The sequence below is a fragment of the Thamnophis sirtalis genome, unplaced genomic scaffold, assembly GCF_051295495.1.
Source record: "Thamnophis sirtalis isolate CommonGarterSnake01/CBP01778 unplaced genomic scaffold, rThaSir2_p1.2 scaffold_4, whole genome shotgun sequence".
Taxonomy (NCBI): Eukaryota; Metazoa; Chordata; class Lepidosauria; order Squamata; family Natricidae; genus Thamnophis; species Thamnophis sirtalis.
Genome location: NW_028261384.1, coordinates 90,267,796 through 90,295,650, shown reverse-complemented (window position 1 = coordinate 90,295,650; position 27,855 = coordinate 90,267,796). Strand labels below are relative to the sequence as shown.

The 27,855-nt window shown below is 40.8% G+C and overlaps 1 protein-coding gene across 1 annotated transcript in view; it reads right to left on the bottom strand.

Annotated features, from left to right (window-relative positions):
* Positions 1-299: 299 nt before the first annotated feature.
* The window catches only part of C1QL1 (complement C1q like 1), a 42,951-nt gene continuing 15,395 nt past the window's right edge, over positions 300-27,855 (bottom strand). Inside the window, exons 2-3 of the mRNA XM_087713362.1 lie at positions 1,664-2,132; positions 300-494 (exon numbers count right to left, since the gene is read on the bottom strand). Of these exons, the coding sequence (XP_087569488.1) occupies positions 1,953-2,132 (180 nt within the window). The 3' untranslated portion in view covers positions 300-494; positions 1,664-1,952. The remainder of the gene's footprint in view (positions 495-1,663; positions 2,133-27,855) is intronic.

Below are 27,855 nucleotides of genomic sequence, written 5' to 3'. Positions count from 1 at the left end.
CAATTAATGCAGGGTTGCGTTAATTAATGCAGGATTGCATTAATTAATGCAGGATTGCATTAATTAATGCAGGATTGCATTACCAAGAATTTTTTTTATATAACAGCTTCATTTCAAACCGCCCTGTAGAGATCATTGCCCTGTGCAGCCAATATGGTGTGCACAATGAATTTAGTGTGTGTGAGAGAAAGTAAAACTGTTCTGTAGGCCTACGTTCACATCCATTCTCAGTAAACAAGCTGTATTGGGGGGGGGGGTATGATAAGCTTCACCTTGTTGATCATGTTTTCCATATTTTAAATAAGAAATAAGTTGTGGTCAGAAAGATTAGCAAGGGCCAACATGACAAATTATATATATAAGAGAAATATGTCTGACATGAGTCTGAAAATTACACATACAACCCTGTGTCATTCTTCTGATCTTTCCAATCTTAATGGCCAGAGACTTGATGAGGACCCAGAAGCATCCTGTTCTCCCTAGACCCATCCATTCTGAAAAGAAAGAAACCACAGTCACCTGGGAAGCAACCCAGTGAAGAAGAGACAGAGACTCCAAATTAAGTTTTTCTTTCTTTTTTCTTTCTTTGGTAAGAAAAATCAGCTTCCCCATCTCACCCTCTAAAACTCAACAAAAGTAAGAGTGTTAAAATACTAAATCACAAAGAAAGAATTGAGATTATGTTCTAAGAACACTCGTAAGTTTAGGAGCAGGACAATACAGTTGTATAGTATTCCTATAGTAGACCTGTTTGGATAATATGCACATATACTGCATGTGTAAACCTGCATGTACACACATACAGAAATGCATGTGCATGAGATCCTGGATAATTAATAGGATTATTGACTTAACCTGATTGCATCTGGTTTTTGGGGAGTAGGTGGGTGGAGCAGAATTAACTTTCACCAGTCCTGGGTTCTCCATTTGTATTAGAAAACGTGCATAATTTCACCACCAGCATTAGGGATTGGATTGGGAAAAGATTATGACTCTCCACTCACTCAGCTATACATGCCCAGTAATTACCTGACTAACAACAAGCAGAACCACCTGGGACTACCCTCATGGAGGGACAGAAATCCAAAGTTAATATTTGTATATGCATTTGAAACTTGGCAAAATAATACTTTACCTTTAAAAAAAACCAATGTGCAGTATTTTTAAAATTCAGTAATCCCCAATTTTAGTAAAGATATTATGAGGGCATTCACATAATATGCTAAACAATTCTAAAAGGTTTCCAGGACCATGTATGCCACTTTTTACTCCCATGCCAGAAGATTCTTTAATTAAGTTGAGTAGATTAATTTAGTGACTTATCCAAGTTCAGAAAAATCACCATTTCTGGTTGGTTTCACATTCTGGTTTATGCTATCCAGAAATGGTTGTTGCTTTAAGTTCAGATAAGATGTTTAGCCTTAAGGTAGCCCTGGACATGGTTGAAAAGATACATATAAATATATCTTGGGAGGACCAGATGGCAATACACATAGCCCCTTCACTGATTAAGTTAAGCTTCCATAACCTCTCACTTACATATAGAATCTACTCCCAATACAATAGCATGCAGCATGTCTCAACAAGTCATATAGGGTGGAAATGAAAATGCGTTCAAGGGCAATGGGATGATCAATTCTCCAGACTACATCTCAAGCCTCACCCTGGCTCCTTAGCTCTCTTTCTCTTCATCCTCCGTATTAATACTGTTGAAAGGCTTAGTGGTTCATGATACAATGGAAGGTAAAATAAATGGGGATGGTGATTGAATCATCATTTGGCCATCCCAGTGCCCACTAGAGGAAAAAACAAAGTGATCCAACTCTGCTTTCATATAACCCATGGAGGGAGACTGGCTGTATGCAAAGACATTAGTATTAATGGATTCAGCAGCCAAATTTGCCACATGGAGAAATCCAGGGGGCTGGAAGTCAGTAGGCTTCTTTCCAGCCTCAGTCTGAGTAGATTATGAAACCTGAAAAGGTACTGTATTTGTTGTTGTTGCCTCCATGGGCTTTGCCTCCATCAAGCTTGATGAAAACTTCATCCCCGGCATCCAGGTGTAGGATAACACTGTTGCTAGCATAGTCATAGTTTTGATCAGCATCCTGTGCAATGGCACTGGCCCGCACCTAGCAGAAAGAACAGAGGGAGAGTTGGGGGGAGGGGAAAGGGAGAGAGAGGAAGTAAAAGGTGAAATAATAGCAGCAGTGAAAGTTCTCAAAGCCAATATGCAAGAAATGACATAGAAACACTATTTAGTATGACCCAAAAATAGTATTTGGATGCTTCTAGGCAAATGAAGGATATGGATGAGACCTGCACTAGGGCTGATGGTCTCCTCTCCCATCTAGAGCCAGGCCCACTAGACCAGAGAACCTCTTTGCACAGCTTTGCTCCAATCATCCTTCAGTTTGGGAGTATAGAACAAACAGCAACAGCAATTGCTTGTCTTACAGAACTGTGGGCTACCAGAATGGTAGGGGTGAAGGTGTGCTGCTGCTCCTATTACCACAACTTGCCCTGGAGGAAAAATAGGGGATCTGCAGAAAGGAGGAGGTTACATTAACTTTAGCTATTAAAGTTCTTCATCCTGAAATATCCCAAATTTTGGAGACATTGACTGTATACAGAGAAGAGCATTAGGGATTCAAATCTACAACTGACACAGCATTATGGTTCCCAGTCACCAAAAAAGCTTTTGGCCTAATTTCTGTGCCACTACAACCCCATTTTTACAAATAGTCAGGGAAGCTATTGCAGTTGTTACTTCAACAAAATCAGGGCATCATATCTGTTCTTATAAGACTGCTGATTTTGATCTAGCTTTTTAATTGTACTAAATATATAATAGTAGATTTGATATGGGGCTCAAAATCCAAACTTCACATATAAGAATGTTTACTGTTAAACACAGTGCCTTCTCCTTTGAACACTGTTGATGCAACCACTTACCTCTGCAAGTCCAATTCAGGCAAGTCAAAAAAGCTGCTAAAATGGCATCTTTGCCATGATGATCTATCAGACTTAAACTCTGGGACTGTATTTACCTGGCACATTGATATACTAATTGGCCAATTCCATTCTAGCTTCATGGGTCATACAAACCCAGCCTCTGGAATCAGCTGTTGGTTCAGGCTGTTGTATGGGATCAAAAAAAAAGGTCAAATTGTGTAAATGGGTTGTTTTGGGAGACCATAGCCTGTATATTATTTGCATGGGGTTTCTTTTTTTCATTCATATTTTTCTGCCTCATATTTCCACAAAATAAGACATTTGACTCTTAGCAGGGATAACAGACGAAACAAATATCTCTATAAGAGTTTTTATATCATGCATTTAAATATTTCCCAAAGGCTTCTTGAGTATTTAAAATGAGCACTTCCCACCTCCTCAAAAAGATCCCAAAGCAATCATTTTATTTTCACAACAAGCAACTGGGGAATTGCCTTTTACTACCCTAATCATCTTGTTAGTCAGGCACATGTCAAGCTCTCTGGGCTGACCACATGGGTTCTCATCCCTGATTTGTAACAGAGACAGACGGGATTCAACAGACATACATGCACACACTCACACACCAATGTCCAAGTACAAAGAAGCAGCTATAGAAAGGTAATCATTTTTCACAGATTTTACTGTAATTATTGAATATAGATCTGTTTTATGGCCGAAATGGGAATATTTTCCATTTTTAATGCAATTTAATACAATACCAATTTAATTACACCCAGAAACATGAAGGAACTAGAAAATTTATCATGCATTTATTACAAAATTACAAAGTTGGATATATCTGAAAAGATATGTAGGATCCCTTTAATATCCATTGTGTCAGGAGACTTATTAGCCACAGGAACAAGGGGATAAGATCACAGAGGTTAAAAATACTGTAACAACAGAACATCCATTGCTGACATTTGTGGTTTCTGTGAAACCATTAAAATATTATTTCTTTCTTCTGCCTCCAAGAGAGGAGATAATTATGTCAGTAATTGTACTGCAGGCTGTGAAACATGCTTAGAATCTATAGTGTCTATCCAAATTTTCAAACCTTAACATTTTAGCTTTTCACTAACAAAATTGTAGTCCTATGAATAGAGGATCAAATTTTAAAATTGTTTGTTTTTAGAAACAGAAAACAAACTTTCATAGATGGGTTTCAAATTTTCAATACGGGCATGTGAGCCAATTATTTTTGTTATATTCTCCTTAAACTATCTTATGAACATTTTTCAGCATGAGGATGTGATTGTAGGAAAATGAGTGTCACACAAAAAAAATACCAAATATCTATATTAGGACCAAAAAGTTACCTTTCTCTTTGGTAAATGAAATTAAACTCCATTTTTAAAATAGTTTTTTTTTTAGCCCAAAACTATGACTCTTAGCTGAGGGAAATTCCAGAATAATGCAAATCCAGAGCATTCAAGTATCTATAATGATTTTGCTTGCAATGTTATTGTGATGGATGAGGTATACAAACATTGTTATTATGTGGGGAAAACACAATAATTAACCCTGTGACTTCTCTTGCACAGCCTGCAGGGTTTCAGTGGAGCAGAAAAATAAAAATGCTATAATAGATAGGAAGATTCTCTGAATGTCCACCACTGAATACGTTCAACATGCAACAGTGCCAATAGCAGCATGCTCATGAATATTTTGTTTAGATAATTTGTATCATCTTGATAATGTGCCACAATGGGGTAGTGATCAAGAAGGGGAAAGATCCAGACTCAAACAAATTTATGTTTAGCTGCTGATTCTCATTAACTGATATTGAGACAGTCACTCTATCTCAATCTAACATAACTTTCCAAGTTGATATATGGAGAAAAATGGAAGGAAGGAATAGTTATACACTCTGCTCTGTACTCACAACAGGAAAGTGAGACCCTTATCTAGGCAAATAAATAATTGAAGGACTCGTGGTGGTGCAGCGGTTAGAATACAATGTTGTAGGCTCACTCACGGCTCACTGCCCGGAGTTTGATCCTGACTAGCTCAAGGTTGCCTCAGCCTTCCATTCTTCCGAGATGGGTAAAATGAGGACTCAGATTGTTGGGGGCAATATGCTGACTCTGTAAACCACTTAGAACTGTAAAGCTCTATGAAGTAGCATCTAAGTCTATTGCTATTGTTATACTAGAATTCCCAAAACGATTTATTTAAATCCATTTACTGTGCACAGAACTCTGCAATGGATGACAACATCATTATTCATCATGTATCATATAATAGAGTTGAAATGAATAAAGTGGGTATGAACTGTTTAGACTTTGCTATGAAAAGCAAAGAAACTACTTATGTGATAGGAATTTGATTCCAGGACCTGATAGGAAAAGAAATAAGAATGCTTTGGTACAAATGAGGATGGAGGCTTCTTCAATGGTGGGTTCCTAGCGATTCGGATTGGTTTGGTCTAACCGATAGTGGTTTGGTGGCCTGGGTCACTGGAACCGGCAGCGACCCAGGCCTGCCATGCCCCCGAACCAGTTCTCTGGACAGCACCATAGGCATCGCCATCTTGTTTTTTGCTTCTGTGCATGCACAGAACAATTTCTACTGCACTGTGCATGCACGCGTGAAGTGCCCACAAGCAAACCGGCAGTAGTGATTGCCGGCGTGACCCGTCAAAAGCGCGGACGACAAAAGCGCGATCGACAAAATCGCGCCTTTGAAGTCATCACAGCGCGACGAAAAAGATCGAAAAATTCAAATAAAAATTAATAAAAATTAAATTAAAGCAAGCCGATTCACATAAAGGTAAGGGTTAGGTTTAGGGTTAGGGTTAGGGTTAGGTTAAGGGTTAGGGTTAGCTTTAGAGCGTTAGCGTTAGCGTTAGCGTTAGCGTTAGGGTTAGGTAAAGGGTTAGCGTTAGGTTTTTCGTTACTTTAACGGTTAGGTTTAGGGTTAGGTTTAGGGTTAGGTTAAGAGTTAGGTTTAGGGTTAGGTTTAGGGTTAGGTTTGGGGGGCTTAGGGTAAGGTTTTCGCTTTATTTTTACATTTTTTTGAACTTTTTCGTCGCGCTGTGATGATGTCACAGCGCGCTTTTGTCGAGCGCGATTTTGTCCTACGCGCTTTTGTGGTGGAACCATTGCCGGAACACACCCCTGGGCTTCTTACCAAACGAAGTGAAGCCTGAAAGAAAATTATGGAATTGGAATTCTTCTAAAAGGAGGGAGAGGTTATTCTATTGGGTAGAGAGGAAGAAACAAAACTTTGTATTTGAGGAAAACAAATAGAAGTTTTTCTATTCCACTGGCCATAAAGGCAAGCCAGCTGTCAACTTCTTGAAATGTGGTCTTATGGACAGGAGTTGGCTTCCTGCCATCAGATCTCCAAAACTGAGTTGTAAGTAATTGGGGGGGGGGGGATTGTAACTTTGAATAGTTGCTAAGCAACCAGTCATTAAGTGAGGACTACCTGTAAAGCTGTGAACAAAGTTACTGGGGGGCAGAGAGGGAGAAATGGGTTGTGTGAATATGTATTGTGCTTCTACCAGATTATGCATTCTCTATGAGAGTTGCTTAGGTCTGAGGGAAGCATTCCTTTTTTTATTTAAAGGTTTTTAAAAAGTTTTTATTGTTTTTTTAATACAAATAACATATTTATGAATAAAGCGTTGTCCAGGTTTTTCCCTTTTACATCCTCTCTTATACATAATCCATTTTACATCATAATTCTATTTCCAATTTCAGGAAATATAGTTCCTTATATGTAAATAATATAATATCTCTTTAATTAAGTAATTTCCCTCTATAATGTTTTACTGTTTGTTGTTTTGTTTCCTCCATCCCACCCCAGAGTCTAGTTATGCTATGTTACAATTTACATTTAAAATGAAATTACAAAGTTAACTTCTCTAAAATGGACTAGCAAAAGAGCTACTAAGAGGGTTAAGATTGCTGAGTCTTTAATAACATCTGCAGATTTCACCTCTTCTGATATTGCTTCCAACCAAAGTGTTAATTAACAGTCTCTTAATTTTATCTTCATTGTTCAGTTCCTGCTGCCTTTGAAGATCACGTTATTTCCTATTTTTCTTTACTATTTTTTCTTGTGATTTTTGAAAAGCTATAATTTCACCATTAAAAAAAAGTGAGTGAAAAAGTGAACTCATAATTAAGCCCCCTTCTGGCAGGAAAAAGAAATTATTACTTAAAAATGAAGTTCAGATAAAATTAATCAGCAATTCTGCTGCTTAGGTAAAATATTTATTCCAAACTTTTTAATGCAGTGCCTATAATCAAACAATCTCTTACAAGCTATACATTGCTATTTGAAGAGAACCAAAATGAGCCTACTGTATTAAAATAACACCACCACAACATGATGGGATCCAATCTGAAACACTAGCCTGGTGATATATATTAATATTTGGTTTCTTCATTATAATTGTTTTGTATCTATGTAAGAAAATTTGAGCCTCGATTTTTATTCAACGTTATGAATATGAAGGCCCATTCCAATCTAACAGACATTTTCTCCATATCAAGGAGAATAATAGCTATTTCTTGTTTTTCAAAATATATCTGATATTATCTCTCATATAACTCATTCTAACAAACCTTGTCTGATCAGGATACATTAGATCAGTTAAAAAGCCATTCAATCTTTTTGCAAGCATAGCTATAAAAAGATTATAATCTATATTCGATAAAGAGCTAAGTCTGTATGACTGGATAAGTTGGATAATTTGTATATCAAAGAGGTAAAAGCCTGTTGCCATAAGGAAGGAAGTTCTTGAAGCTATATTCCATTCATTACCAGGTTTAAGAGCTTCATCAAGATTTCTTAAAATGTTTTTATATTGCACAAAAGCCATCCGGCCCTAGAGATTTATTCAACTTCAAATATTGTTATTTTGTTTTATCTTCTTCGTTGATCTATAAATTACATTATATTTAAGTACTCCTCAATTGTCTCTAGACTTAGTATCTCTTTGTATAATAGAGAATAAGTAATAAATTAGTTCATCATCTCCTCTGGAGCTGAGACGTACCTTCTTCCAATCCAAATTAAAGTAACATTTTTTTCTCTGCAGTTAATATGCCAAAGTTTATCTGGTTCATTACTTTTTTCAAAATATTTTTATTTGGCAACTTTTATCTCCTCATAAATTTTAAATTTAGTTGATTATGAAACACTTTAATATTTTGTTCCAAATCCAATTTCATGTTTTGCCTGGGTCCTGATTCTATTTGTTTCAATTTATTCATCAATGTGTCTGTTTGTTTTGTTTTGTTTTATATGGGTTTCTTTCAGGGGTGGGTTCCTCCCGGTTCACACCGGTTCGCACGAACCGGTTCATCGATGAACCCGGAAGTAATTAACTTCCGGGAATGCCGGTATCGCTCCTGGCCCCTATCGCTGCAAAGCGCCCTTTTGCCGGCGCGTCGCAGCTCACTCGCTCATTCCCCCACCCATCCGCAGCTCCCTCCCCCACCCGTCCGCACTAAGCCCAGCCTGCCGCTCACTGATTGGCTGGAGTCCAGCCAATCAGTGAGCGGGCTGGAGGCGAAGCGAAGCTTTTTTCACACTTGACCTCCATTTGAAAATTCCCTTCGGCCTTCGCTTGCTGCTTCCCCCTCAGGTAAGCAACAAAGCCCCAGTGGCGGGACTCGGGAGGCTTCGGGTGGGTGGCGGCGGCCTAGCCTTGCAAAAGCCACAGGCTCGCGTGTACTACGTGGCCGATGGCGGGTGGGGGTGCGGCGGTAGCAGCGGCGGGAATGTTAGTGGCGGCATTAGCGGCGTTAGCGTTAGCGGCGTTAGCGGCAGCGGTGGCGATAGCAGCGGTGGCAGCGGCGGCGGCGATAGCGGCGGCGGTAGCAGGCCTTCCCCTGCAAAAGCCGCGGGCTTGCGTGTACTATGCGCCCGAAGGCGGGTGGAGGTGGTGGTAGCGGCGGCGGCAGCATTAGCAATGGCGGCAGTGGTAGTGGCTGAAGTGGGAGGGCGGCGGCCTAGCTTTCGCGAGGGAAGGCCTCCAGGCCTTCCCTTGCAAAAACCACGGGCTTGCGTGTACTATGCGGCCTAGCTTTTGCAAGGGAAGGCCTCCAGGCCTTCCCTCGCAAAAGTTGCATCCTACCTTTCGCAAGGGATGCCCCCTGCCCCCCCTCTCCAGCCTCGCCTGGCTGGCTAAGCCTGCCAGGCGACCTGCTTAGTGACCCTAGCCTTGTCTGAGGGTCCAGTGTCTTACCTGTTCCTACTGCCTGCCTGCTCCCTGTTGCTTCCATCCATCGCATCGGAGTACTGCGGAGTCTGCCTGTGGTAAGTGACCCGGGTTTTTTTTCTTTTCTTTTTTTAATGTATTTTAAAATAATATTTTATTTAATTTTTTATAATAGTTTTACTTAAAAGTATTGAGTGGAGAATATTTTTAAATGTTTTATTTTAATTTATTTTGGATAGAATCTTTTTTTAAATTGTCTTAGACTATTTTAAAAAAGATTCTATCCAAAATAAATTAAAATAAACCATTTAAAAAAATTCTATACTCAATACTTTGAAATGTATTGTCCATAGAATGTTTTATAATAGTTTTATTGTAATTTATTGTGTGTGGAATATTATTAATGGTTTCATTTTAAGTTATTGTGTGTGGAATAGTTTGAAATGGTTACAGTGTAAATTATTCCTGGTGGATTGAACTAATGGTTACAGTATGGCTGGTACAATAAGTTAAAATTGTTACAGTGTAAAATATTGCTGGTGTAATATTTAACAATGGTTTTTAAGGATTTCTTTTATTTATAGAATATGTTTTTTTAATTATTTTGGGGGGAATTTTATTTTTTAATTGTTTATAAAATATATTTACTACAAGAAATGTTATTCCTTTTTGCAAATGTTTTCTTTGTGATGCAATATGTTGCTTTTAAGTGTTCAGACCACGTTTATGTGTCTCAAAGTGGCTGCTTTTCTATGGGCAGGCCAGGTTTCTTGCAAGGCAGTTTTGCCAGATTCAGTGTGTTTCACCCTTGTTGCTTAGGTAATTCTGAGGTGGTTGATGGTTCTGTGAGCGCCTGTCCTTTATAATTTTCCACATTGCCTTGATGGTTTTTATTCCAGTGACTTTGTCTTTCCTGTCCTTAGGCTTAGGGAAAAAAAACTGGTTTCATTGGCAGTCTTTGGGGGGGGGGTGTGATTCTTATCTTTTGGTGGCACTGGCACTGTCATAGTTTGTGTGTGTGTATGTGTGTGTGTGTGTGTGTAATGTCCCACAGTTATCTACGCATTAATAATGATCTAGTAATATTAATAATATCTAGTAATTAGTAATATCTAGTAATAACATCGTCTTGGCCACTCCCACCAGGTCACATGGGTGGCAGCCTGGCAGGCCACTCCCATCTGGTCACATGGATGGCAAGCCACTCCCATCTGGTCACATGGGTAGCAAGCCACTCCCACAAAGGAGGCCACGCCCACAGAGTAGGTTCGAACAATTTTTGAAACCCACCCCTGGTTTCTTTCTATTTGAGGCCAGAAAAACAAACTTTCTCATAAACATTTTAGTAGACTCTGGATAAAAATACATCACTCATTAGTTTGGAAGAGCTCTGAATATGAATTAAAGAGGTTTTTCTATATATTATCTTCTTGTAGTAATAATAAACTACAACAGCTATAATGAAATTATAATGGTAAATTTCAAGCCAAAAGTTCCTCTATGTAATTTTACAGCCATCATATTTTGATATGTTTAAATAAGAGCTGCAACTTTTATGGCTATATATTGAATTGACAATGAACTAGCCATTGAGCAAATGAAGTTTTCTGAGAAAGTTCTCTGAATAGAAGGATATATTCTTTTTCTAAAAAGATACTTGTTTCCAGTCATCTGAAAAAGAAAGTTATGTCATACAGGTAGTCCTCAACCTAGGACCGCAATTGAGCCCAAAATTTATGTTCCTAAGCAAGACAGTTGCTAAATGAGTTTTGCCTCATTTTATGACCTTTCTTGCCATGATTGTTACACTAAAGTTATCAAGCTAGTTGCATGGTTGTTAAGTGAATCTGAATCTTGATCACATGACCATGGGGATGTTACAATTGGTTGTAAGTTGAGAACCATTTGTATTGTGCTCTTCGTCTTAAAGTATGAAAATATGATGAATACCTACTGTGGTAAACTTCTGTGTGCTACGTATGGATGTATTCTGATGACCAATTGCTTGTTGACCTACAGTATCAACCTGAATTTAAACCCGGACCCAGACAGAAGGTTGCTGGTGTTGCAGAAGCATCCTCACAGCTATGCCTCCCTCTGTGGATTTCTACTCCTGACAGGGATTTTTTTTGTGTCTGCGAAATTGCTGACAGGAGGACCATGATAATGGTAAGGACAATGTTTAGCTGATTGGTTTCAACTAGTGACGGGGCAGTCTGCTTGGTGATAATCACATTTTGAGGAGATAATCACATTTTTAGGATTCTGAGGATCTTTAATGCCAGAGCTGTTGATACTTCAGTGTGGTGTTATGTAATGCTTTTTGCTTTGTGAAATTGTTGGCATCTCAGCATGACATTTCTTGCAGTGCTTTATGTGGGTTTTGCATCAAGGACTTTCCAAGTCTCCAATATTTGTGTATGAATGGTTAAATAAAGGTGGTGTCAGCAGCTGATTGGTATTTCTGCTGGCTGTGGATCCCTTCTCTGTAGAAGTTTTCTTGCCCTTTTCTGCTGGTTTGGAAAGGATGTTTGTAGTTATGGACTGATTGTTGTAGAGATTGAATGAGAGCTGGAGGGGAAGAACAGTAAATGTAGTTGTAATTTGAGAGGGGACTCTAGGTAGGTCATTAAGAACACTTAGTGGGGTGTGTTGAGTGTTTTGTTAAGAAAATGAAGAGGTGGTTGTAGATACCCCCTTTTGATGGCACTGAGAGCTAAAGCTGAAGTGCTTCTGGGGACTCCCCAGGAGGAATCATACTGAGAACAGGAACAGACTTCCAATCTTGGGAACTGGTGGTAGGTGGGAGTAGGAGAGGTTAGGCCTCATCCAATATAATCACCAGGAGTCACAAATTTGTAAGTTGGGTGGCTATATAAATGTGATATATAAGTCAATAAATAATCCTTCTTGAATTTCTAGTGATTTATCTTTAACTTGAAATATTATTTAAGAAAATATTCCATTTCTCTTTCAAAACAAGCTTTTAAAAAAATTTCTGGTATTTCTCTACACTTTAAATTTTGCACAATTTTGTTTCTGTCATTTATAGACTGGCTTCCATCTTGTTTATCTTAAAGCTTTAAATTATGTGTTCTGAGATTAATTCATGCATATCTGCAATATGTTTATCATGCCATTCTAGCTTAATCATCAATTTATTATATTTTTCATTGAAATTAATATGTATAGAATCAGCTTAGCTTCTAGGTCTTGCTTTTTTCCTACCAATTTATATGATCTTCAATTTTTTTAAAATTTTTAACTCATGTTTTTGTCAAAATGTACTCAGTTCACATATAATTACAATGGCCATATGTGCTTTATTATAAAGGACAGTCCTTTATTCGAAAAACTGTTGTCTAGGTTAATTTAATTTAATTTAATTATTTATTTCTTGTTTTTGCTGTTGAATTTTCCTTTAGAAAGCAAAGTTATAAATATTTCTTATTCTAATTAACCTTTAAAAATTGTCCCTTTTTTTTTTTTTACAAAAAATCTTTCTTTTTTTCCAAGACAGTATGGTCACTACATGCTTTACAGAAACCACATAACATACACTCTATCCTCCCATCCTTCGGACAACAGCAGTGCTTGAATTGAGTTTTACTGGGCTTCAAACAGTGAGGCAGGTAAGTGATGCTGTGTTTACAGATATAATGCAGGACAGTTTCAGATCAGTAATTGGTGGATCCCCAGCTTCCATTCCTTTCCTACCAGAGGTGGTATTCAGCACTCTCTGACCAATTCTGGAGAATTGGTAGCGGAAATTTTGAATAATTCAGAGAACCGATAAATACCACCTCTGACTGGCCCCACCCCTTCTATTCTTTACCTCCTGAGTCTCAGCTGATCAGAAGAAAATGGGGATTTTGCAGTAACCTTCCCCTGGAGTGGGGAGGGGAATGGAGATTTGACAGTATCCTTTCCCTGCCATGCCCACCAAGCCATGCCCACCAAGCCACACCCACAGAACCTGTAGTAAAAATTTTTGAATCCCACTACTGTTTCCTACCCAGTGTCACTTGCTGGTGGTAGGAAAAAACTACCAAACTGCCCAGATTAGGGTATGTGACAGAGAATGATTGGGGGACTTGGGATACTCCTTTTTGCTTCACTCCTTACTCACTCCTTCACTAATGACTCCATCAGAATATTGTGTGGGAGTAAAACTTACCTTCTCCTTTCCTTAATTTCAATTGTAATTTTCAAATTATTTTTGTTTCTTCTTTTGTGCGGAGAACAGTCTTAGAGAGTCTTTCAAAGATTACTGAATCTTTCAATGATATGAATCTCTACATGCTATTAGTACATTTCCACAGCAAACTAGTCAAACTTGGCATTTGCTTCCTAATCCATTACCTATTTCTTCTTCTGCATATTTACTCAGAAATAATAATTAATGCAGTGAAGCTTATTCATGCAAAGAGTAAGCACTTACAAAACCAACCTAAATTAATAAAGAGCTTTCTCTAGGAAGTCCCTTCATATGAAGCATACTCCTATAGATTTATAGATTTATAAAGAGGATTATTTATCAATATTTTTAAAGCATCCATACTATTTTGGTATCAAATTTGAAGCACTGCACAGTCCTATTCATTGCTGTGCTAAGTGACCAGTAAATTTGTTATATTTAATTCCTCCATCAGCTCAAAGTGAAGTACTGTTAGTATCCAGAACCAGTGAATGGTCATATAATTATAACAATATTTGCTAATGATCCAATGCAATTTGAAACAGAAGTCACTGGCCTAAATGAGCAAAGCAATTTGGACAAAGCCAGTTTGTCTGGCTTTTGTTTGAGCAATTGGGGAAGGGGAAGGCTAGCAAAAGAGCAATAGCTTTAGTATAAAATATACAATCTGCAAAAGAAGGAATAAAAGTGGATGTTTCTTCTTTAAATTGTTTTCATATGCCAACGTGGGACAAGAATGTCCCAGCAAAGTGTGTATGTAAATAAGTGTATGTGTGTGTGACTGTCTTTACTTGTCCTATGCCACTTTATCTGTTACTAATAGTTATTGTGTCACTCTCAGCTTTCTCTTCCATGCATTATTGTTTCTGCTGAAGATCATTTTGATAGACATTTGACCTGTATCTTTCTCCTTCCTACAAATTATGGTGTGTGTGTGCGTAGTGTCCATAGTATCGGATTTTGCCATCTTTTAAATTATTCTGTTTTGTAGGCTTCTAATAACACCTTCATCTGCAAACAAGTCAGGTGATCATATTTCTCAGCGCTCTCTGTTCTGACTGTTCATTTCTACAAATGAAATTGAAAGAGAAAGGTTTTTTTTAATACAAATGTAAGATCATTAGCATTAGATCATTAGCAATTTTGTGATATTGACTTGTACTCCACTTCGGTGGAAACAATGAGGCTTCATTGTTTAAATTGTTATTGACTAGAATGTTTTTGCTTTTGGAACTACCTTTTAAAATTTGCATTTATTTCAAAATAAAGATAGATCATATTTTCACCCACTCTCTTCATTTGAATATAAGAAATAAATTAAATAAATTAATCTCTTGATAGATAGATAGATAGATAGATAGATAGATAGATAGATAGATAGATAGATCTATATATATGATCTGTACAGCACTTTAGAATTGATCATGATAGCAGCTAAACAGGTACTGTCTCTTCAGCTGTTGGGCATCAGTTGCACAGTTGTGATTGTCATCTTGACTTGTTTTTACTCTTTCATGGAGGGTGTCTGTGTGTGTGTGTTTAGATGTAAATGAGAAGAAATGGGTATGGAAAAAAGAATGGATTGCATGGATGATAGAAGACTAAGCACTTCTCAGTAGCTACTATTTCCCTTCAAATATGTTTTATAAGGAATGACTGGAAAGTCTGTATTAGTCTTTACTCATATGTTATCACAGAATAGGCGTATCCTGCAGCATAGGATATATGTCAGACAAGGGTGCCTCATTAAATGGATTTAAAGGACATAGCCTCTGGACATTGCATTAATCTCATCTCCAATCCACAATGGGGGTAAATGTAAGCATTCTTTAAAAAAGTTTTGCTTTTGCTCATCTCCTGATAAAAAATGTACTATTAGAACAAATCATTCTAATGTAATGGACAGTTCCCAGGCTGATAAGAACTCAAGAACATACCATGAAATGTCATCTGAAAACTCCTAAATTATCAGTGGAAAAATCCATCAATTTGCTGATTCATAGCAAGAGGATAAAAAACAAGGTGAGAAAGATTCTGTCCTAATGGATATTGAAGATCTGCAGCTATATTATGGGAAATATGTCAGTTGCAGGAGTGTTTGTAACCTAATTACTTCCTTCTTAAGAAAGTGTTGCTGAAGAGATGGATCCCTTTCCACATCTGTGACAGACATCAAGAACTACCCCTCTTCTCTTCCCATCTATCTGTAAAAGTCTCTAAAACTGGTAAGTCACAGCTGTGAGATGGGCATACATACATACATACATACATACATACATACATACACACACACACACCACACACACACACACATCAGAGATGGGTTCCTACCGGTTCAAACCAGTTTGGCCGAGTAGGTAGTAACTCAATCTTCCACATCCCGAACTGGTTTCTTTTAGTACTGTGCATGTGCTCTGCCCAGTCTCTGTTCTACAGCTTGCCAGCCTGAAGCACTGTCTGCCAGGTAAGCTTGCAAGTGGCAGCTTAGCTAGCTGCCCCTGCCTCCTTCCCCAAGGCTCACAGCCCTGCCATGCTTCCCTGCCTTCCACATGGCTTTCCTGACAGTCACCCATACCCACTTGCCTTCTGAGGTTGGCGTCCAGCCCAGCCTGGCAGTCCTTAGCATACTGTGTTGGGGCTGAGAGGGGTGCCGGCGGCAGTGCTCCAGGAGAGCAAGCGGACATCCCGGAGCTGCTGTACATGCACCTGCCCTGTTTCTGCAAAAGCAGAGCCCCCGCTGCAGGCTGATCCAAAGAAGGGAGGGGGATGCTGCAAAAAAAGCTGCCTTCCATCCAGGCCCATGTACCTCCTGTGCTGGCACTGCAGGGCTTCAGGCTCCGAAGCAGCCCACTGGTTTCAAACCCAGCCACCTGCCTGCTCTCTTTGCAGATCGGCCAAGCCAGTTGTCAGCACTTTCTCCAGGAACTCAGCCCATGGAGCCTGGTGCTCTGGGGGAAGGAGACTCGGCCACAACAGCACTTCCCACCGGCTGGTATCTTATGAAGCAACCAATGGTGCAATGGGCAGGGGAGGCAGCCCGGCAAATGAGCAGCACAGGGTGTTTGGCGTGGTTCCGGTTGTGCCCAAGTTGTAGGAGGCAGTGGCTCCAAAGTCTCGAGGCTCCTTGAGCTCATGGTTGGGTCGCGCCCAAAGAGCGAGGGGGTCTGTTTTTCTTCTGCAGCTGTGGTGGCCGGAGCAGGCCAAACAAACAGCTCAAGATAACACAAGAGGAGCGCTGCACTGTGCCCATCTGCCGGCCTCCTCTGGCAGCTCCTCTGGGACAAAGGTAAGGGGAGGGAGAAGCGCAGGTGAGAGAGGAGATGACCAGGAAAGGGAGAGCAAGCGAGGGAAAAAGGCTGGGAGGAGGGAGGGAGGGCCGAAGGGTGCATGCAGGACTCATTTGTGAATATTAACATGGGTGCTCCGAGCGCATACAGACAGCCCAGAGGAGCTGAAGCAACTGCTCCTCTTCCCTCCGGGCAACTGAGGGGTTTGCTTGCTATAATGTTCAACTACTGCTCCTTGCTGCTGTGCACCCTTCGGGTCAAGTATGCTTGGTGGGGCACCCATAGCAGCAACACATACTGCTCCCGACCTCCACACATTCTTCGGGTCAAGCATGCGTGGCTGGGCACCCGCAGCAGCAGCAACTGCCTGCTGCTCACCATCGCCGCACACTTGCCCTCTACCTTTGGTCCAAGCACGCTCGACTGGGCGTAGGGGTGTCACAAGGCTTCAGGCCCAGTGCAGGCAAGCACGGTTCCCGCACCAAGAGGAACACTTGCCCTCCATTGCTTCTGAAGGCAGAGGGCAGGTTTGCAGCAGCGGGTGCCACTGCTGCAGGTGCAAGTGGAAGGCACTGGGCATTGGAGGGGGAATGCATCCACTTCATAAAAGTTGCCTTGCAAGTTGCCTCCAAAGAAGGCTGGGCAGTACTGCCTGAATGGCTATTATCTTCCTCCCTGGGCTTCGTCTCCCGGGCAAATGGAGCGTCCCAGGCAGACGGATTGAGAACCCAGGGCCAAACCCATTGGCCATAGCCCGCTTCAAGAGCAGGCTGCTCGGCTCGCCCCCAGCACCATCCAGGATATAGCGAAGAGCCCTGGCCTGTCGCCCTCCCCCTTGTCAAAAATTTAAATCACCGTTTCAGTGGGCATAGCTTGGGGGGGGGGTTGTCATCATGTGACTGACTAGGTGAGGCACGCACTTCTCCTGCCTCATAGTAGAGGGCGTTCGTTTGGGCGGGGCTTCTTCAGAGGACCCGAGGCAAGAGCAGAGTTTAAGTCCTCTTTGAAGCAGCTGGAAAAGGTACGTGTGGGTCGGAGGGAGGGGGAGGAATTCAAACTTCATCCTCCTGGTGTGGGGTTTGGGGCAAAGGCTGGAGGGAAGGACCCTTGCTCACTTGTGCTCTCCCTCCCCAAGTGTAGTTTGATTGCAGGCAGAACCATGTTGCCTTTTCAAACCTGTAATCAGTGCAGCTGGGCTGGATTCTTCCAGAGCTGGGGGAAAGTGTGTGTGCTCCAGTATGGCTCTTTGACTGGCTTCCTGCCTCCTCCTGTGGTCTCCTTGCTGGTGCTCTCCTCCAATCCAACTTTGTGTGGGTCTGTGTGTTTGTTTGAGAGAGAGTGAGTGAGAGAGGGAAGGGGGTAGGAGAGATAGTCCAATCCAACTTGTTTGTTTGTGTGTGTGTGTGTGTTTGTGTTTGAGAGGGGGAGGGAGAGAGGAAGGAGGGGAAGGGAGAAGAAAAAGAAAAAGAAAGAAGAAAATTTCGCAAATGAGAAAAACAAATGCTGTCACTTTAAATTGGAACTGAGCATGCCTGGCTGTGGAATTCTTGGAGCTGAAGTCCACAAGTCTTACAAAAATTTGAAACCCACCACTATGTCAGTGCCTCACCAGCCATAAACCTCACCGCATGTCACTGGACAGCACCATCTTCTTTCTTTGCTACAATAAGGGGAGCATATAGCACACTTCAGGGGTGGGTTCCAGCAGTCACTAATGCCAGTTTGCTCATAGCTGCACTGCATGCGCATTCTTGCTTGATGCACACTGAGCGTGCATGCGCAGTGCAATAAAAATTGCTATATGCATGCGCAGAAGCAAAAAACAAGATGGTATACAACTCTGCTGCCTCAAGGAAAATACTCCAACATCTTTAGGAAGAACAGCCATAATTAGTTTCCTTTGCCTGTCTGCTGCCTTCTAGTGTTCATCTAGATTTTGTAGCCCAGAAATAGTAGCCCTGTCACAGGGTAATGCAATACTGGGTAGGTCCTAGGATGAGACAGAACAGAAGGTGCCACCAAATGCTGAAAATTTTAAGTTTTAGTTACAGAATTGTTCTTATTATAAAATTGTCAAATCGTTTGTTCCTGATTAATTTGCCCCGTTGGTGAAGGAAGGAAAGAATTAAAAGAGAACAAAAAATACAGGTAATCCTCAACTTATGACTGGTTACTTAATAAGCACTCAAAGTTAGGAAGGATTCAAAAAATTACATATGACCCATCCTGAAAGTTATGACTGCTGTGCCACACATGTTCGCATTTTGGGCATTTGCCAACTGGTTCATATTTACAACCAGTTGCAGCATCTTGCGATGATCACATGATCATGTTATATGATTTCCACCTCTCCCTCATTTTCCAGCAAGAAAGAGCCATTGAATAAGCATAGCTGGATATAGATGTATGACCATGATTTGCTTAATGATGACATAATCCACTTAACAATTGCAGTGATAGTTTAAGATGCATCATAAAAAATAGTTGTAAAATTTAGTCTGCTCACATGGTGATTCAACTTATGTCCACAAAAACTTATGACCAAAATTCCAGGGGCAATTGTGCCATAGATTGAGGGCTGCCTGTATTGAGGTATTTGATATAGAGGTTAAGACATCAGAGGAGAAACCAGATGAGTTACTTTAGGATGATGGCAACAGCAAACCATTTATGAGAGAGAGGGGGAGGGAGGGAGGAGATATAAGGCACTTTCAGAGTTTTTGCTTTATGTTTGAATAGTCTTAGGAGTACCTTAAACTTCAAAATCCTCTTTAATTTTAAAAAAAGGTCACCATGCACCTGCAGAAGCATTGGAGCTTTTTCACCACTAGCATTTTTCAAAATAATTTGATTGAATAATGATCTAGTAAAAAATGGAACAGGGAGTTTGTGTTAAGTTGAACAATCCTGTTTAGGCATATCCAACATCAGGGTCCTTCCCTTACCAACAGGACAATTTTTTCTTCCAAACTCTTTTATTCCTTGGGGAATAGGGAGAAGGAGGAGGAGGAAAGATGTGTCTTTTGCAGAAAGTAAGGGATCTGATGAATGCAAGCAGCAGGATTCAACTCTATATTATTTAGTAAAATTTTATTGACAGGTATGTGAAGAGGTACTCGAATTTTCTGCTTCCATTTTAAGGCTTTAGATCAGTGTTTCTCAACCTTGGCAACTTTGAAATGTATGAACTACAACAATTCCTCAGCCAGTTGAGGTTCAAACATATTAAAGTTGCCAAGTTTGAGAAATTCTTTTAAATATTATGCAACTTGCTGTGAAAGGATGAGGATTCTCTTTGCTGTCCTGTCCCACAAATATATTTGGGGGACTGGGTAGCAGTGTGTACATGTGTTAATCTGCCTTCTCTCATATATTTGCATTTCACTGGATGACAATTTCAGGGAAAGGAGAACTTTTCTTAGCAAGTGTGAGAAAAGACACAGCTGGATTTGATCCTGCTACTTCTTCTAAATCTGCATATGACACATTCTCTGTTACTGCCCTCCTCCAAGCCTTCCGGGTATAACTCTAGAGCACAGCTGCTTCTGAGTCAAAGATAGTATGCTTCTCTTGCAGACTTATCTTCAGCTTTAGCCTCCTGGTGGGTGTTAGACAGCAAGAAAGTAAGTGTCTTCATCACTCAGGAACTGAGCCTCCTGTGATCAATTTATATCTCAAGAGCTCACTTAATTAGGGCTTTGTGTTTCCTGTTGAGGCTGACTTATTCGATGGAAATAAGCAGCCCTAATGCAAGGGAAGTTCATTATCTCTTCCAATTCGCAACTCATGCCCCTAGTTGGTACAGTCATTCTTCTTGCCCTTAAACCTACTCTCACTGTGTGTGGGATAGAAAGATACTGGCCTGATATGCTGTTGCAATGTAAGGTCCCTCATACTATTCTCCATTCATGAGAGAGATGCAGGAGTAGAGTCGAATAGTAGAGCCTTTTGTATGGAAATTCCTATACTCCATTCAAAGTAGATTTCCTCAATTTGATGTTCTTTTTAGGCATTGAAAACACTTCCTGTTACTTGCCATCAATGTGCCCAAATTCCATGCCATCTGAGACTTTTGGGGACTTTCACTTTTTAACATATGAATGTTAGCCCACTGTGATACAGTTAGAACAGATGCAATTGCCAGTGTCATAAGTTAACATATATAGACATTCTGTAATCAAGCATTTGCTGACTCAATTAATATGATTTTCTTGACAGTATTTTGGAAGGGATTTTTCATTGTTTTTCAATTTCCTATCATAGCCATTAGTTCTGATATGCTTACCTGGTCCTCGATTAAAGTGTTAACCAGAGTTAACTCTGCTTAACTTCCAAGGGTAGCCAAGGCAAGCCTTTATAGATGATAACACAAATACTTTTGCTTTTTCCCTGCCATCGTGTGCTATGTGCACTTTCTATTTCAGACTTCAGCCAACACACATAGATTCTTGCCACAAAATCACTACAGCTCCCTGATAATTTTAGAGAAACTTGCACAAGTACTTCCCATTTTGATGTTTGATGTTGATGTTTATTGGTCTGGTATGCCGCCCACTCCCGAAGGACTCCGGGCGGCTTACAATAAACAAGGGAAGGGGATAAATACACAAAACAACACTTTAAAATACACAACAGTCACAGTTTCCGTGGGACTGGATATTTCAAGAGCCCATTTTGGATGAATATACCCAACTTCCATTTTGCTGACTGTCATAAGATATTAATCCTTGAAATTCTGAGCATGACCAAACTTCCCAGTATACCAAAACAGGACCCACCAATTTATCTCTATCTGCACCAATTTTCAGTACCGCAAATAGTAGGGGAATCAATTTCAACAGAACGTAGGAAAAGGCTGAACCCGAGCAGGAACACCAGTTGTCCTGGGTTGTACTTTTCACCTTTATTTTGATTTTATGCTCTAACCTAAAGAGCCTTGAGTCTTTCTTGCATGCTGATGGAGGCATCAGAGATAGAAATGAGAGAAAGACTCCCATAGCATAAAGAAACAGAGCTGAAAGAGTGCAGAAAATCAAGAGCCAGGAAGAGAGAAAAAGTACAAACAGAAGTCTGAAGTGCATGCATATTGATTTAAAAGTTAGTGTTGTCCTGATTAAAATTAACCAAGGCTTGAGTCGAATAAGATTGTCCTTGAATACTGACAGAGAATTTAAGCAAAGGGGTTCCAGACAGCCAGTGCAGCTGCTTTATTTTCCACCCTAGTCTTACATCTCTCCTTCACTGCCAGTCTTTCTATAATGCACTTGCTTGTTAAACACGAATGGCAGCAAAAGCCATTTTGGCATTGTCACTAGGGCCATTTATCTCCACTCGTTAAGGAGCTGCCTTGTCACAGTACATGAGCCTGTTATGACATTATCTGTTAACTAGTGAAGATAAATTGATCTTCTAGAAACAGCCTTCTGATGCTGTTTTTTTTTCAAGCAAGGTGTATATCTCAGGGAAATGGGACTGCCAGTAGGAGTGTGGAACCCAAGGCAAAGTAAAGTCTGGAGCCAAATCTGCCTGCTGACCCAGGAACAGATGGTTCATTCATTCTATGCCACAAGCTAGCCAGCCACATTTTACCCTAGCATGTGGTGCAAAACCTGTCCCTCTGGTGAGTTTTCAATATATTGTGCAAACAGAGAATGAAGTATAGTATGCTTTTAACTTCATTAAGCCATCCAGAGATGTTTTTTTTTTAAATTGCGCAGCTTAGAAATTGGATAAATAAACCATGGTTCATTTAATCATGGATAAGCTTGTCATAAGGCTAACGCTTCAAAATCCTGTGAGAGATTTTCAGAACAGACTTGAAATTTCAATGCAGATTAGGATCAGGTTGTATTTAGATACATAGAACTGAGAAGTTCTTTTTTTTTGCAGGTTGCTTATAAAGATGCCTGACAAATTCAATGTCTACAAATGTTCACACCAAATCATATTTTTTAAATGTGAATCTTAAAATGTGCCAAATTTCATAATTCTCTGGTTACTGTCCTTGGGATCTAAATACATTTACCTTTCAAGTATGTTTTTGAAAAACTTCACTGATTAAGCAGAAATGGGCAAGATAGAATTTTAGTAAAATCGTACAAAAACATTGTGGACTAAAAGGAAGCATCTTCTGCTTCCTTTCATTCCATTCGTTTTTCCTTCAGTTATTTATCTTACAACTGACTCCTCCCTCATTCTCTAAATAACCAAACTATACAATATAATTCTGTTGCACTGTACTAATCACTCATTTTCCCATACAATCTGCACTTACTATCTGATCTTGAATTTATCTCTTCTTCAATCACTAATACTTCTTAAGTAACCATTCCTACTACCTTCAACTTCTGTGCTTCTCTTGACATACCAATTCTCATTTTGTTATAAAAATGAGGGCAAATACTCTGATACGTTGCTATTTTTGCAACGGTTTGCATATTACACATTTCTGCTAAGATTTGCACATCTTAAAATGTGTTTATCCATTTTCCCATTTTGGTAAACATTTTCGCAAATTATGCAATCATCTATATTATGTACTCTAATATTTTCTATAAATCACAGCCTTCATTCACCAACAAATGTACACAGGCATTCACATCTTTAATATTACTAGTAAAGTGATAATAAATTCAGTAAATCACCAAGGAGTTGTCATACATCCTTGTCTTATTTCCTGCTTAATTCTGATCCATTCACCAAACATTTCGCTTATTTTCATGTATGCTTTAGTATATTCTACTCATACTACATTCAGCAAGCAATCTTTAATTTCGTGTTCATTCAAAAAAATTATAATCCAAGCCTATTCATTATATCTCATGTGCTTTCCCTAAAGCAACATACACATTGTAAATTTTCTTATGTGAATACATTTCTCAATGACCTGCTAAATAGAAAAAATCTGGTTTGCCCATTGCTGCCCAGCATAAAGCATTCCTTGCTCATTATCATATCTTTTGTTCTTTCAATCAGAATTTTTCCAAAGCTCCTCATACGTTAATTCCCCAATAGTTTTGGGTATACTGACTCCCAATTTTCTTAACTCCCAAGTTAGTGAGCATCTCAACTATAAGTTACCTATCATTAGGCAGAATACTTATTAATCCTCAGAATAATGATGTACATCTCACACAGACTAAAAAGAAAAAGATGCATTATTGTACATATAGAAATAATCATGATAATTAAAAGAGCATCTTTGAAAGGCTAGAATAGCAATAGCAATAGCAATAGCAGTAGACTTATATACCGCTTCATAGGCCTATCAGGCCTCTCTAAGCGGTTTACAGAGAGTCAGCATATTGCCCCCAACAATCTGGGTCCTCATTTTACCCACCTCGGAAGGATGGAAGGCTGAGTCAACCCTGAGCCGGTGAGATTTGAACCGCTGACCTGCTGATCTAGCAGTAGCCTGCAGTGCTGCTCTTTAACCACTGCGCCACCTTGGCTCTAGAAAATGATACAGTGGTACAACCAAGTATTTGTTCCATCTAAGATCAGATACTAATTGTTAATTTCATACCTCTTTTGTTGTCACTTATCAGACTTCTTATTTTTTTTAAAACTGGACATAAATCTGTGAATCTTTCCATTTCATGGCATCTTAAAATAGAGATTTGTCTTCTTTAAAATCCTCACATTTCATCTTAGCAGCTAGCCAAGGAATAGATTTCTTGAAACAGAGGTACTGAAATTTTGGGGCAAATAACTGGTTCCCGCTTTCCCTCCTTTATTTACTGCAATAATTGGTGTAGTGAAAAGGATGACTCTGGGAAGTTAACATATTTTGAGAGAAGCCCAAATATTAAATATTGGTGATATCATCCCCTCACTCTCACCCTCTCTATAGTCTTCATAGATTATGTATATATTACAGAGAGAAGTTATGAGAGGAATTAAATATCCAATTTGCAATGTAATACACTGCTTTTCACACTCATGTGTGCTTTAGATATACATACCACATCTGGGAGAGTGCAAAAATGTGCATCACTAATAAATGTCTATGAAGCATAGAGAAAGCTCTTAATTCTCCTGTGATCGTGGAGACAGCAGCCAGACTGGGTTTGCTCCATCCAGTAACCAATTGGACTGAGTCTACACTTACGATGTCATCGGGCCCTTGTGGCTCCTCCCCAGTTCAGACTCAGGACTTGCCAACCAGGACTTGCTGTGAGAATTGATCTCTCCTCCAAATTTTAACCTTATAACTTTAATTGGCTATTTTTTACAATTTTTTCCCTTTTGAATTGGTTTTTTTAATTGATTTTTTTCTTCTGACCAAATTGGAGGGAAATTCAAAACTGTTTTCTGGCTGCCTCTATTCAGCTGTCTGACTACCTGCAGCCATGAGTTCACTCAGGAAGCCTGCCTTGCAGTCAGATCTGCCAGTTCACGAGCTACGGCTCTGGAGCTGTTTCCCCAAGGCGCTCCTTTACTCTGGGCACTCGGAGGGATGTATGACCAGCCCTTTCATGCGCAGCGGTTCCAGCGAAGTGGCTATTCTGTGGATCGCTCAGCCACATTGAGTGTCGGCGGCCATTTTACAGGTGGGAAAGGCCCGTGAAGATGGCGGTGGCCATTTTGAGGCTCGGAAAAGCCTCAGAGAAAAAAGTTGGCCATTTTGGACACTTTTAAAAAGGCGTGAGCTCTGCAGCAGCCGTTAGAAGTGCCCAGCGACCCAGGATCATCCCAGGTGGACCGGATCAGGGGCGCCTGGCCATCAAATGGGTGAGACGGTTGCCTATCTTTATTGTAGCATTGATTTATGTCTGGTGAGATAGCTGACCAAGCTGTGGCTGCAGGTAAAGGATTAGAGGAGGCAGGGCCATCGGGGGCAAAGAGCAATAGGAAGAGGCAAGCCAAAAAAGCTCCTTCCTCAGGGGTAAACCCCAAAGTCTCTAAAGCCACTACCAGGTCAGAAGAGCGCAGGCAGAAGGTTCTTGAGAAAGAATTTCAGAGGTCCCCAAAACAGCAACAAATTCTAACTGCCCAGCCCGCTCCCCCTCCTCCCGAGGATCTCCCTAGCTCCACCTGTCTTGCCGCCCGTGGGCCCTTGCCTTTCACTGGCTGATTCAGATGGGGAATTGTCTTCTTCAGAGTCCTCCTCTTCTATAGAACCTAACAACAGAGGATTTTTTTTTAATGTCCCTCTCATTAGGGAACGCACCTTTGAACAGACTCCCCCCTCCCTGTTGCGCATGGTTCTGGGATTCCCCAAGCCATGTACACCTCTCTTGCAGATATGGCAACCATCATTGCTAAAACCATGGCTGCTGACCTACAACAGTGCCCCCAACTGCTCCATCACATAGCCACAAGCATAAATCTTCTGCAACTGCTCAACAACCTGATCCCTCAACTTCTACTTCACAGGAAAAACCGACAGAACCAGCTACAACTGAGGGTCCCAGTACCCATTCACTGAACCTACTGTGGAAAAAGAGGTGATCCCTGTTCCCAAGATCTTCCTGAACCTGTGGCTCAGGGTCAGTGGTCCTTTGAAGAGAGCCAAAATAGCATAAATTGGCTAGAGTTATGGGTGGTTCACCTTGCCCTCAAACAATTCCAACACAAAGTTCAGGACCACCACGTATTAGTCCTAACAGACAATACCACGACCAAGGCATACATAAACAGGCAGGGGGGAACACATTCTTGGCCCCTAATGCAGGAGTCCAACCTGTTGTGCCGGTGGGTGGAATCTCATCTGTCATCTCTCAGGGCAGAGCACATCTCAGGGGCCTCCAATGTCCAGGCAGACTGGCTGAGCCAGACAAGGATAGATCAGATGGAGTGGAGCATCCATCCGAACCTCTTTCATCAACTGTCACTACAATTCAGTCTCCCAGTCCTAAACCTGTTTGCAATGGCAGACAACAACCAGATACCCAAGTATTACTCACAGTTCATGAATGAGTTGACGCCCTCAGGTGCCAGTGGCCCAAAGGTCTCCTGTACGCGTTTCCGCCCCTTCCCCTCATTCAGAGAGTAATTTGGAAAATGTTGGAGCAGGAGGCAGAACTGTTGCTACTAGCGCTGAATTGGCCATGCCGGCCTTGGTATGTCAACCTAATGACTCTGTCAATCTCCATGGCACATTCCACGTCTCTCCTGTCTCTACACCAAGGGTCTGTTTGTCACCCCGACCCCCAATGCCTACAATTAACCACATGGCGATTGAGCGGCAAGCCTTAACAGCCGATAACAACTCCCTCAACGTCATTGCTACCATTCAAGCATCACGCAGAAGCTCTACTAACTGTATTTATGATGCCACTTGGCGGGCATTTGCACTGTGGTGTATCAACCAGACTGTTGACCCACTTAAAGCATCCATTCCACAGATATTGGACTTCTTATAGAGGGGACTTGATCAGGGTCTTACCCCTAATACGTTATGTCAACAGGTGGTGCATTGGCTTTATCCTAGACAGTTTGGCCTTCTCATCCTTTGATTCAGAGATTTCTCCGTGGAACATCCAACCTGTGTCCCCCTGCCATCCATAGATATCCGACTTGGGACTTGCCTCGTGACCTAGAGGCTTTGACTTCCTCACTCCTTGAACCTATGAGATCCACTTCTTTGAAACTGTTGTCTTTTAAGACATTGTTTTTGGTGGCTATATCATCTGCCAGACGTATTTCTGATTTGGCTGCCCTTTCAGTCAGACATGACTTGTGTGTGTTCCATCCAGACCAAGTTGTCTTAAAACTGGACCCGACATTCATACCAAAAGTGAATAGCTGCTTCCACAGAGGTCAAGAGTTAACCTTGCCTGACTTCTGTCTGTCTCCCCATCATGAGAGGGAACATAAGTGGCACACTCTTGACGTACGTTGGAGCCTCAAGATCTACATTGACCGCACCGCTTTGTTCCGCAACTCGGAAACTCTCTTCGTAACCTTTCGCCAGGCTTCCTTGGGTAACACGGCTTCATTGTTGAGTCTGGGGCAGTGGATCAGGACCTGTATTAAACTGTCTTATGAACTTCAGTCCTTGTACATTCCTCTAAACATTACAGCTCATGCAGTGCTGCGACATCTGCTGCTTGGTCCACGCAAGCCACGTTGGAAGAAGTCTGCCGGGTAGCCACATGGGCATCTCCCACAGTCTTCATACATCATTACAAGTTGGACAAGAATGTGTCAGCTGACATGGCTTTTGGGCGCAGGGTGCTGCAACAAATGCT